This window comes from Pteronotus mesoamericanus, unplaced genomic scaffold (assembly GCF_021234165.1).
Source record: "Pteronotus mesoamericanus isolate MK-2021 breed Mesoamerican mustached bat unplaced genomic scaffold, CSHL_Meso_final contig_347, whole genome shotgun sequence".
NCBI lineage: Eukaryota > Metazoa > Chordata > Mammalia > Chiroptera > Mormoopidae > Pteronotus > Pteronotus mesoamericanus.
This window is the reverse complement of record NW_026555137.1, coordinates 6,260,368-6,272,451: the sequence shown is the minus strand read 5'-3', so window position 1 is coordinate 6,272,451 and position 12,084 is coordinate 6,260,368. Positions and strand designations below refer to the sequence as shown.

The 12,084-nt window shown below is 40.1% G+C and overlaps 1 protein-coding gene across 1 annotated transcript in view; it reads left to right on the top strand.

The window, feature by feature from the left end:
• The window catches only part of USH2A (usherin), a 474,416-nt gene that overhangs the window by 28,456 nt on the left and 433,876 nt on the right, over positions 1-12,084 (top strand). Inside the window, 1 exon segment of the mRNA XM_054576584.1 lies at positions 6,988-7,120. Within this exon segment, the coding sequence (XP_054432559.1) occupies positions 6,988-7,120 (133 nt within the window).

Here is a 12,084-nt window from a genome sequence, read left to right as displayed (position 1 = left end):
GTTCTTATGAACTTTGTATTCTAGGTGGGGAAAGGGGACTAACAATAAAAAAGAAAAAAGAAATAAAATATGCAACATGTTAGGTGTGGATAAAGGGGAAAACCATACAGGATGGGGGTCAGCAAGGATTGCGGGCTGTAACTTTAGATCAGGCAGCTGGGAGAAGTTTTGGTAAAATGGCAGTTTGAGGACTTATCTGATGGGGATGAGGGAAGAAGCCAGCAAGTGTCTATGGAAATAATGTCAAGGAGTGAAAATAGGAAAACACGAAGACTTGGAGGAGAATACGTGCCTGGAATATCTGAAGATGGAAGTGTATCTAGAACAGAGGGCATGGACCGTCCTGGCAGGAAATAAGCCAGAGGTAGCGGGGAGGTGGATGGGGTGGTGAGGCTTTGTAGAACATTTATTTACTCCAGGTGAGAAATCATTGGAGGTCTTTCTACAAAGGAGCGACGTGATCTCTTTCCATTGTAGCAAAGGACCCTTGGGCCACTATCTGGGGGTTACAAATTGGGTCAGGGAGGCCAGTGCAAACCCAGGCGGGGAGGTGGCAGTGGCTTGGGCCAGAGTTGTTGCAGGAGAGGCGGGGAATGGACCGCGGATATATTTTGAAAGCAGGACTTCTGGGTGTGCAGTATCTACAGAAATGGTTTGGGTCTATCTTTATTACCTAGAAAACCAAAAATAAATCAGGCCATTGGCACACTTTCCTCTGTATGGGTAAAGTAATAGCTTTTTTTTTTTTTTTTTTTTTTGAAATAGGGAAAGGAAGAAAGTAATTTAGTATTTTGGGAAGAAGTGATCATGAGAGTTTCATATCTAGTCAAGTCAGAACAAAGAAAATGATTTGCATTCCTATATTACATTTTTAGAGATGGATTGCATCGGAGGCTTGTTTGTAGGAAGCGGTAATATATGGAGAGCTGTAGTGGATATCGGGGGAGAATAGCCAACCCAGAGCATCACGCGTAGTGTGAAAATGCGATGCGCTTAGGCATGGATCACTTCGCAGGCCTGGCTTCTCCGAGTGGCTCAGAGAAGAGAAACCAAACGTGTGTGTGGAGAAGGCGTGTGGGGGGAGTCGGGGCGACGGGGGCCGAGGGAGAAGAGTGAGTGTTGAAACCCAATGTATGGGCTCATGGGAAGTGAAAACTGGGAACAAAAACAATCTAGAAAAATCTTTGAGGACGATACCTGTATAAGAAGTCATTTTCCTATGACGTCTTTCATAATGTTGAAGAGAAAGAAGCTAGAAGCAGTTGTTTAAGGATTCAAACTGGTGTCAGGAACACCCGCACATTCCACGTATTTGTGGGCAACCTATGTGATTAATTTGTGCCTCAGCTGCTTTTTATATTGTTTATATAAAGAGAGTTTAATAGAGGCCATTTAATACACTAGAGTATTTATTTATAATTAAATAATGATATGATGACTGTTAGTGAACAAGGTCACTTTGACATAGTTTATCTATCAGAAAATGGTGCCTTTTTACTGCTTAGAATTGTAACAGAGTGTAGATTGTGTTGGCGGTTTTATTTTTGGAGTATCAATTAGTCAATCAATCAGTTAGTATTTATTGAGCATCTGCCCCGTGCATAGGGCACGCTCATCAAATTTGCAGATGACACAAATCTTGGAGGATGGTAAATAAATTGAATGACAGACATAGCGTTCAAAAAGATTTTGACAGCCTGAAGCAGTGGGCTGAATCTAACACGACGAAACCTCACATGGATAAATATAAATCCCTGTCCTTGGGTCCACAGAACTCCGCTGCATGTGTGCAGGGCAGGGTGGGCGCGCTCTGGCTGCGATAAAAAGGACAGTGCTTTAGCGAATGGTCAGCTCAGCTCAGTTTATCAGTTTCAGCGACATGATGTCATTGCCAGAAATCTCACACACAATTTTGGATTAGATTAAGGTGATAATCCCATTTTAATTTGGCAAGTCAGACCACATGTAGAGATTATAGTATTTCTGGAGCCCCATTTTAAGGAGAGAGAGGCCCAGAACCTCGTCATCTTTCGAGCGCTGCAGAAACTAAACCTGTTTATCCTGAAGCGGACACAGCAGGAGAGGGACGCCTTTCTTTGCATCTGAGCGAGCTCTCTACGGAAAAGGTGGCAGAAGTGCTCTGGGGATCTCAGGAGTTAGAGCTGGGACTTACACATTGACCTAGAAAGGGGACAGCCTTCAGTTCAGTTACAATAGTAAGAGCTGTTCCAAGACGAAAGTGTTCCCAAAATCTGCAGAGGCAGAACGCTGGAGCGGTTGAACCTGTGTGTCTCATTCTGGGGATAATAGCCCTGCAGAGGGGCAATCTGAGAAGCTGAGGTATTAGAAGCAAGGCGCGGTGCCAGGCACAGGGCGCGTGAGCGGGGTGCTCGCTGGGGTTGCCGCCATCCCGTGGATGCCCACGTGAAGCCTGGGCTGTCGCTGCGTAGAGTGGCAGCGCGCACCTCAATGGATGTGTGGGGCCAGCGAGGTGGCTGTCCCGTCTCAGCGCTGCCTGGGCGGATTGGCTGATTGCAGTTGGCGAAAGCAAGCTCTGGAACCAGTCAGCCTTCTCTGTGACCTTGAATGATGTAGCCTTTTGTTTTGTTTTGTTTTGTTTTCAATTCTCTGTGATTCACCTTCATTTTCTTTAAAATGGAGATAATCACAACCCTGCCTCAGGGTTGTTACAAGGATAAAAGAATGAATATACATAAAAAAATGTAGAATAATGTTTGACATGCTAATTTTTTAATTCATATGAACACATAATGCTGAAGTAGTTGACAAAGGGTTATTGGAGGATATATTGAAAAATACCAAAAACATAGGTAAGGGAGAGACAGCAGGGAAGTTATCCCCATAGGGAGAGAGCTTGAGGAGAACACGAGGTAAAATGAAGCATCGTGCCGTTGCCAGGCGGTACGGCGACCTCACCGAGTGCCCCGAACACAGACCTTGGCTGTTGCTGACGGGTTAGGAAGAAAACTGGGTGGGCGAGGGGGAGACCGCGAGGACTTGGGTGTAGGGTGGCCAGCAGAGATATCCACATGCTCGCAGGTCGGGGAGGAGCACACACGCGTGATATTTCAGAATAACCTTATGGCGTTTTCAGACTCGCTGGCCTTCCTTGTGCTTAAAAATTATAGATAGAATAGTAGAATCTTTTATGCAAAACCTTCTTTAACCTAGAAATAAAAATTTTATTTCAGGGTGCTTGTATTCCAGGAAGTGCAAGACATACTTTCTCCAGAAAAGTTGTCTCCTCGGAGCCCTATCACAGTGTTTTTTGTGTGAATTGTTCACATTCAAAATGTGAGATTTGAGTTTGAATTTAAGATCAGTTGCCAGATCACTTTGTGTTAAATTGATGAGACAAATATTACGCAAAATGCTTAAGATGGGTTTGCTTTGATACGAGACCCACCAAATGAGTGAAATTGGTGTGACCGGGGACTTGGAAGTTGATTCTGGGAAGGCTCGCCCCCCCGGGGGGGGGCGCCCTAAAATGCACTGCACACCCCAGGGCATAGCTTCTCAAAACAATTCCCCGCACAGGACAACACTTCATTCGCTAACTGCATTAAGCATCAGTACTTGAATCAAAAACAAACATCATCATTTATAGTAATTCAAACACTAGTATATTAAGAGTATTCTGTTGCTTCATACATACAAGCTCCGTGAGAGAAAGGGTCATGATTTTCTGTTCTTGGGGTAACTCATCGGGCCAGTGCGGGTACGGGGTCGATGTTTCATTGAACCCAGTTTAAGCAGGGAGGACACAGGTAGCGGGAGAGCCATGAGCTGTTCCCCAGGTGAGGACGTCAGAGCAGGTTCTGTGTCCGCACCTCGCCATCCATCAGCAGCTGCTTCTGGTGGTTGGCGGCCGGCAGGGGTGGAATAGCGGCAAAGACCTGACGTTGCAGTCGGGCAGGTGGGTGTGGACAATGACTGTAATCTAGGTGGGCGTGATGGTGTATTTCTCCCTTAACAGCTTCTCAGGCATCTACTGTGTAACTTTTTGCAATTTTAAATTTTACTCACATTGGAATGGTCAGGAATTATACTTAAAAAAAAAAAAATCTAGTCCACTCTTGTGCTCAAGTGAATGAGTATTTTCTATCACAGGGACCCAAATTTGACCCAGAAAAGAGTGGTTAAAATAAGATATGACGCCCGAGAGCATGATGGCTTGAGAAGGACATGCTTGCCTCCCTTTTCTTTCCAAAGTGTTTTTGGATCTCATGAGAGATTTCAGGCTTTTCTGCCGCTGCTACTGATTCTGTCAATTCATTCCTTCAAGCCACACCAAGAAACACGTACAAGATCCTGTAATTCCCACGGGGTGGAGAATGAGATAGGTGGGAAGTTTGCTTTAGCGAAAGCCTTTCTCTTCACAAATCAGAAATTCTATCGTGTATACTTCTATTCCCCTAAATAACTGGCCAGGGGATCATCAGAATGAGCTATTGCAGAAAGCCACCTTCATCTTCCCAGTTTCTGTGAGCGGTCCCCCCAACCAGAATTGCAAAGTAGTTTAGAGAATCTTGGAATATAAAACATGGTACAGGGCACCGCAGAAGATTTAATCTTATTTATGGAAAGGCGGTTGGTAGGGGAAGGGACAACAGGCCAGAGTGGCTTGGGATCACCATTAATCATTTCTTAAAGCACCAACAAAGTGAAAGCCTCCTTCTGGAATTCACTGTGAGTGACACAGAATCCTTCCACTAAGCAAATATGTGATGAGTTGATATAAAAAAAGAAAAAGAAAAAGAAAAAAAAGAAGGTCCTGAACTCTCGACAACAGATCTAATACAGTGCATGCAGAAAATCAAAAACATGCTTTCTATCTGACTCAAAATAAAGGTGCACTTAAACTTGTAAAAGACAACATTTTTATTTGAATGATATGACACAACTGTCACAGGAGTGTTACCTGCTATAAAGAAAGCCCAAGAATTATTACCTTTATTAGACCGGTGACACTGAGCTTTCGCCATACATTTCTAACTTCTGTCCCTCTACAGAGACAATTTTCTTTTCTTAAATAAACTGTCATGCTAGTGTTAATATATGGTCGGCTCTCTCATGCTCTGAGAATACTGCTGATATAAAACATGTATATGTTAGATTGGTAATAGTATCTTTAGTGTAGCTGACTAGAACAAATGTGTCTCCTCATGGCTGTGCTAATGTGATAAAGGAAAATTGGCCGTTCATCAGCTTTTGGCTGGGTAAAGACAGTAGAGATGGAGCCACATTCTTTTTTATGCATTAATACCATCGAGAACTTTTCACGAGTTATATTTCATGTGCCTGCATGTTGCTCAAAGATGTTGTAAAACATGAGATAATGCTACAAATAACAAAGTAGAAAAGCCTGTATCTTTTATAATGATAACAGTCAAACACCAAATGACAGTAACAGGCTGTAAAAAATGGGATGCAAAAAAAAAAAAAAAATACAGCCCTTCTCCCCAGCAGAGAGGTATATATCCAGACCCACAAGGAGTGGGTGTGTGGTTTTAGGTCTTTATGGTAAAGCTTTGTTTTGTAATTAAGTAAAATAAAACACTGGGAAAGGGCATTGGAGGAAGAACATGGTTTAAGTGAAGCGGGTTGATGGAGCACAGAAGAGCCGCACTCAGAAACTTTGTGAAGCAGTAACGTTACCCGTGTCCCGGTTTGGTTTGCTTTTGTTTGAGAGAGAGGGGTTTTTTCAAAGGGGTTCTTAGGGTAATCATTCACATGATTTAAAGATGTTGGAGAATTGTTTATTTTCATCAGCTCTTGTGAGGCCGTTTTAATAGGCTAACATTTTAAATGCTATGATTTGATATATATTTTTGATAACATATTAACATCTAACATTGCAACTGCAAGACATTAAATCAGTCCCCGCCGACCCCCGTCCCATCCCCCTCACCAGCCTCTTGTTCTCCATTTCAGCCTCTTGACGAGAGCGCCAACGATCCCTTTTACATTTAACTTAAAAGCACTTAAACAGAACCATTTGCAGAGACTAAAGTTGACATCAAAACGGCTGACCAGTTTATTTAGAAGTCTGCAGTCATTGAAGATTTTGTAGAGATACCATGTAGGAAGTAATCTGTAAAAATCTTGGATGGCTGTTCAGAGATCACACAAATAAAAATTTCAGAACTTTGAATGGTGGAATCCAGGGATCATTGAACTATAACTCACAGGACCAATCTGGCTGGGCACCTGTTTTTATAAAAGTTTTACTGTAAGACAGCCATACTCAATCTTTCCTATGTGGTCTGTGGCTGGTTTCCTGCTACAACAGCGGAACTGAACCGTTGTGACATGGATTGGTCAAACCACAAAATCATTTGCTTGCAAATAAAAAAAAAACATTACTCTCTGGCTGTTTACAGAGAGTGTTTATTAATCCCTTGTATAGAGAGTTATTAAGCTGCCTAAATAATTAGCCTAAAAAAGATGAGCAATTTAAAAAAAAATCTGTATATGGGATAGTATAGCTGAGAATTACTAACACCTAAGAAAGTAAATGTTTACAGCAAGTATTTTGTATTAGAGCTTAAATTCAATTACTTCTATGTCACATATACATACACACACACACACACACGACATAGAAATACAATATTTGGTTTTGAATATGTCTTCATTTTGTATTCATTTGTGTTTATTTCCAAATATTTAACTACTGTCTAAAGAAAAACATAAAATGTCAACTATAAGGGACAAACAGTTGTGTGACCTGTGAACACACGGTAGGTGCCGTCACAGCCCCAGACTGCAATGTGTGGCTGTGTATCTAGTTACATAAACACAGAGATACCTCACTGAGCCATTGGAATTCATTCTCCGTCTTTCTAACTGAAGAAAGTGGAGAGACAGAAAATTAACTTAAGAAAGACTGCTGAAAGGTAGTTATTACAAAATTAAAGGTGCTAAATTATGCGATTAAAATGATAATGTGATAATTTCTTACAGGTGCATCAGACAAAAATCAGTTTCTTCATCAATGGTTTGGAGGAAGATAATACAGCTTTTGATGCAAGAACTCTAAGTGGTTCAATTATAGATTTTGCCTCTGGTGCTACCCAGATAGGACAGAGTTTAAATGGTAAGACTCTGACTTCAGAAAATTATTTATTTTATTCAATTATATTGTTACTAAGTGTGCCAAAAATAATATTTAAAAATGCCGAGGTGTATCTGTTTCCTAGAGCGACTGTAACAGATTGGCACTAAGTGCGGAGAGGCTTCTCAATACAACAGAAGTTTATCCTCTCCCAGCTCTGGGCAAGAGGCCTGAAACCAGGATCCACAGAGCTGGTCTCTCTGGGAACCGTGGAGGGAGAACCTCTCCTAGCCTGCCTTTCTGGTGGCTTCTAGAAACCCTTAGCACCCCTTGGCTTAGAGCTGTGTGACTCCAGTCTTTGCCTCCATAGTCACATGGCCTCCTGCCCTGTGTCTTCTCCCTTTTCTTCTCTTCTGAGGATACTTTCGGTTAAATTTAGGGCCCACCCAGATCCGCTAAGGTCTCATCTCAGAATCCTTAATCACATCTGCAAAGGCCTGTTTTCCAGATGAGGGTCCCGGTCACAAGTTTGGGGCGGACATATCTTTGGAGGCCTCTCTCCAACCCACTCAAACAGGGAAGCCTTATAATTAGAATGTGTCTACTCTGATCAGTTTTTAAATTAAGAACAATGTGTAATAAGCTATATTTTCTTTCTTTCTTTTTCTGGTTTCGATTTTTCTGTAGGGCTGTTGTTAAAGTAGGACTTAGAGTATCAGATACAAACTGAGAAATAATATTTGACATATAATAAACTGGATTTATGGTCTTCATATCTTTCCATCCTAAAAATGGTCATAGAGTTTAAGAAGACAACACACACAACATGCTGAAAGAAACAGAAACTAAATTTAGAACTATCTTGACGTTACTAGTGCATGGTTTATAAATTGCCTATATTTTAAAATAAAAATGTTATTTATTAAAAGTACTCATTATAATAAAATCTAAACAATACAGAACTCAGTGAGGTAGAGTTTATTTTTCTACCTTCATAGATAGACACAATTAACTCTATACCCTTCCAAAATTTTAGTACCTATAGCTAGAAATAGTTATAAATATAATTTCACAAAAGTGAAATTATAATACAAATGCCTTCTCTGAGTTCTCTAAAAATAACTACTTACCCTCCAAATGTTATGGACAACATTTCATGGCATATTCCTTCTCATTTAAAGTGATTGCATTGTGCACAATTGTATAGCTATCAAAAACTTTTTACACAAGTTTCTATTAATGGACATTTATGTTTTTTTCTAGTATTTCAATATTATTAGCAGTTATTTGATAGAAAACATATATGTTGTATATATATATACAGCAGTTGTATTGTCATATATATAGATATCTATACATATATATAGATATCTATATATATCTGTATTTATGTCTATTGCTCTTATAGGTCCAAACACATAATCATACACACACACACGCGCGAACAGTTGTCTGATGGTGCAGTTCCTTCAGACCTCACGCTTTTGGTGCTAATGTACCTGAGTTCAAATCCCATCTCCCTACTTACTAGCCACATCATCTGCATCACCTTTCTAGTTATCCCAAATTTAAAATGATAATGATGATGATACGACAGTTCCATTTTGAGGATCAAATGAGGTTCTGTGACAAGCATTACTGTTTTTCCAGTGTCTGGAACATAGTAATTGTTCAGTATTTGTTGAATGAATGAATCACTAGAACTGGGCCTTGTATATACTAAACCATATTGATATGTAATGCTGTTATTAATAGTATCATATTTATTTTCCATAGAAGTTAGGTTGAAGCATATAGTCCTTTACTTTTTAAATACATATTAGAAAGATTACCCTAATGTGTAACAACAGTCTCCCTCCTGAAAGGTTGTAAAAATTTACAGCCTTATTTAAAAATATAGGCAAGTCCTTTCTTCCTTGAACACTAGCTGACCATACAGATTTTTCATTTTTTTCCTCCTTTGCCATTTCTCTCATTGAAAAATATTGTTAGATGCCTCCTTAGAATTATTTGGCCATTATTGAGCTTGAGTAGCTTTCCCTGTATGTTTTGATCATTTGTATTTCATAAATTCTGTGCCTGTATTTATACCCTAGAATTTATTTTATTTGTAAAAGTTCATTACAGTTGAAAATGTTATGCTGCACACATTTCTTCCAGTTTTTAGATAGTCTGATGGTTTTGCATTATAGAAGTTTAAAAATATTTTAAATTTTTTAAGGAAGGCAAAGTCATGCATGCAATATTACATAAATATTAAGGATCCAGTTTGATGAATTTTTAATCTGTGTATATGCCTGTGTAATTCTCACCCAGAAAAAAAGCTATGGAACATTCCCTGTAGCTCAGACTTCTGGTGAATACCAACTCTAATGATAAACACAGAATAGTGTCAATATAGATTATTATCCTAGATTAGTGTTGCCTCTTCTTGGCCTGTCATGCAATTAAATTGCACAGTAGGTACTCTTTTGGGTCTGTTTGTTTGTTTGTTTGTGTGCTCAGCACTGTGCCTATCAGATTTATCACTGTGTGTTGCTATTTCTTTAGCTTTAAGAAATACTTGTTTAATGTCTAAAATTGGCATTCCAGCCAGCAAAATATGAGAATTTCTGTCATTCTACATCCTTGCCAACAGTTGTATTGTCATATGTTGTTACTTGCCAGTCTGGCAGGCATGTGGTATGTTTTGTGTTGATTGATGATATTGAGAACTTTTTCATGTGCTTATTGGTCATGTGAATATGATGTTTCCTAAAGTACATATTTTCGTTTTTGCCAATTTTCAAATTGGACAGTTTGTCTTTTATTACTGATTAGTAGGAGTTCTTCAATATTTTGAGTGTGAGTTCTTTGACAGACACCTGAATGGCTGTTTTGTCTGGCCTGTTGCTTATCTGTTCATTCCCTTAATGGTATTCTCTGAGCAAGTAGACATGTTTTATTTTAATGAAGTCAAATTCACAAGTGTTTTTTAATACTTAGTCCTTTTTATGTCCTGGTTAGGATATCCTTGAGATACATTCCTGATACCATGAATAATTTTTTTCTGGATGTGTTATTATTTTTACTCTGCAAATCCAGGTCCGGGTTTTATCTTAAATTGCCCTTTAGGTGTGGTATGAGGTAGGGGTCAAGATTCATTTTTCTCCCACCTGAACATCTAGTGGACCTACAGACACTGTCTTTGAAGGGATCATCACTCCTCTGCCACTCTGCGGTGGTAACTTTGTCACAAGTGACACATCGGTGCCCATCGAGGTGGCCTTGCTCCCGAGCTCTGTTGTTCCAGGGATCTGCTTGTCTGCACTTGAACCAAAACCTCCAGCCTTCATTATGGCAGCTCCCAAAAGCCTTAGTGTCTGAGAGGGTTTGACACCTCCTCCTTTTTTTCTTTCAAGATTGTCTTGGCTATTATATGACTTTTAGAAGCAGCAGATTTCACAAAAATTTATGTGGGACCTAACTCATCAACCCAATTTTGGGACAGTGGGCAACTGTACAATATCAGATTGTCCAATCCATGGATCCAATTCATTCCAATTTCTTTCAACAGTGTTTTTAGGTTTCTGCATTGAGGCATTACTCATATTTGTAAGGTTCAGTCCTATATATTTGTTGGTTCTTTTTTCATACAATTTTGCTGAGTATAATTTTTGAACTCAGTTTTCTAACTTGGTTTCTGTTTATATAAAAATACCTTCAGTTTTTTTACTGACCGTAAGTCCAATGATGTTGTGACATTTTACTTCTAATAGTTATATAATCCTGTCATTTGCACGTAGCAGGCGCGCACATATTTTCAAATGTTTGTAATGAGTGAACGAACGGTGACGGCTCTGGAGTTGTCACATAGACACTGTTACGGGTTCTGTTACTAGTAATTTAGAAATAATGCAAAAGTTTGTTTTCCCTTACACCCTGAGTTATCTAGCCACATATGTAACTTAAAGATACACATTTCGGATATTCGTAATACAGTCTAAAACGCTGCAGTGAAGTTGCCAAGCTCTGGGGCCCAACAGACCTAGGATTGAATCCAGTCCTGTCGTGAGCCTTTGCTCGAAACACAGGGTCCGGCAGAAGTAACGCCTGCTTGAGTGTGGTTGGTAGGGTAATAATATGAGTGTAATCATTTATAGTTTTAGTTTGAGCATTTCACCTAAAATGTCCTATGGTGTGCTTGAGTGTGATACTGTTATGTTACCAAATTGCATGCTTACGATTTTGTAATAGATTTTGTAATAAAAAAGGGCGTTATTTGTGCTGGACCCTGTGTGTGTTCTTGGAGTGACGTTACCAAGGTAGCGACACAGTTGTTCCTGACTCTGCTCCCCCTCACAAGAACCACTCACAGCAGTTCAGGAACAGGACGCCACTGAAGGCATCCCCAGAACGTGCGGGGCGCGAGGAGGCTGGAGCAGCCCCCGACTCCACATCTCGAAAACCAAGGCAGACGGCGGCAGAAGGTGAGGGATGCGGCTGTGGCCGCAGTCCGGCCACAGCGACCGTCCCAGGACAGTGCTGCCCCCACGGTATGGTCGCCCCGAGCCTCCACCCAGCATGTGGGGCGCTCTGCCGAAGGCCCTACTCAGACCCTCTACCACAGGGATTGTCTCAGGTTTCTAATCTATCACAGGCTGTTTTTAATAAATCATAGAAATATTATAAAAATGGTAGGAGATAATTTGTTTAGGCTCTGTTGCTTGTCATATAGTAAATGTTCCGTGAGCTCCTCTTTGAACATCTGTTTCCTTATTGGGAAGCAGAGTTAACAATATGTTTCTGCGTTGAGAGAGCAAAAGAAAAAGTCTCTATAAACAACTCTATTATTTTTATTTATCTGTGCTCTTCGATCAAGCTAAACTTACGTGAATGAGTCACATTTTAAGAAACCTGCGTATTTAGAAACTTAGTTGGAGTAATTAGTATATTGGAGAATTTTACCAAGTACTCTGTGTGCAGGATTTCTTAATAACACATTAAATCTTGGGAGCCTTATTTCA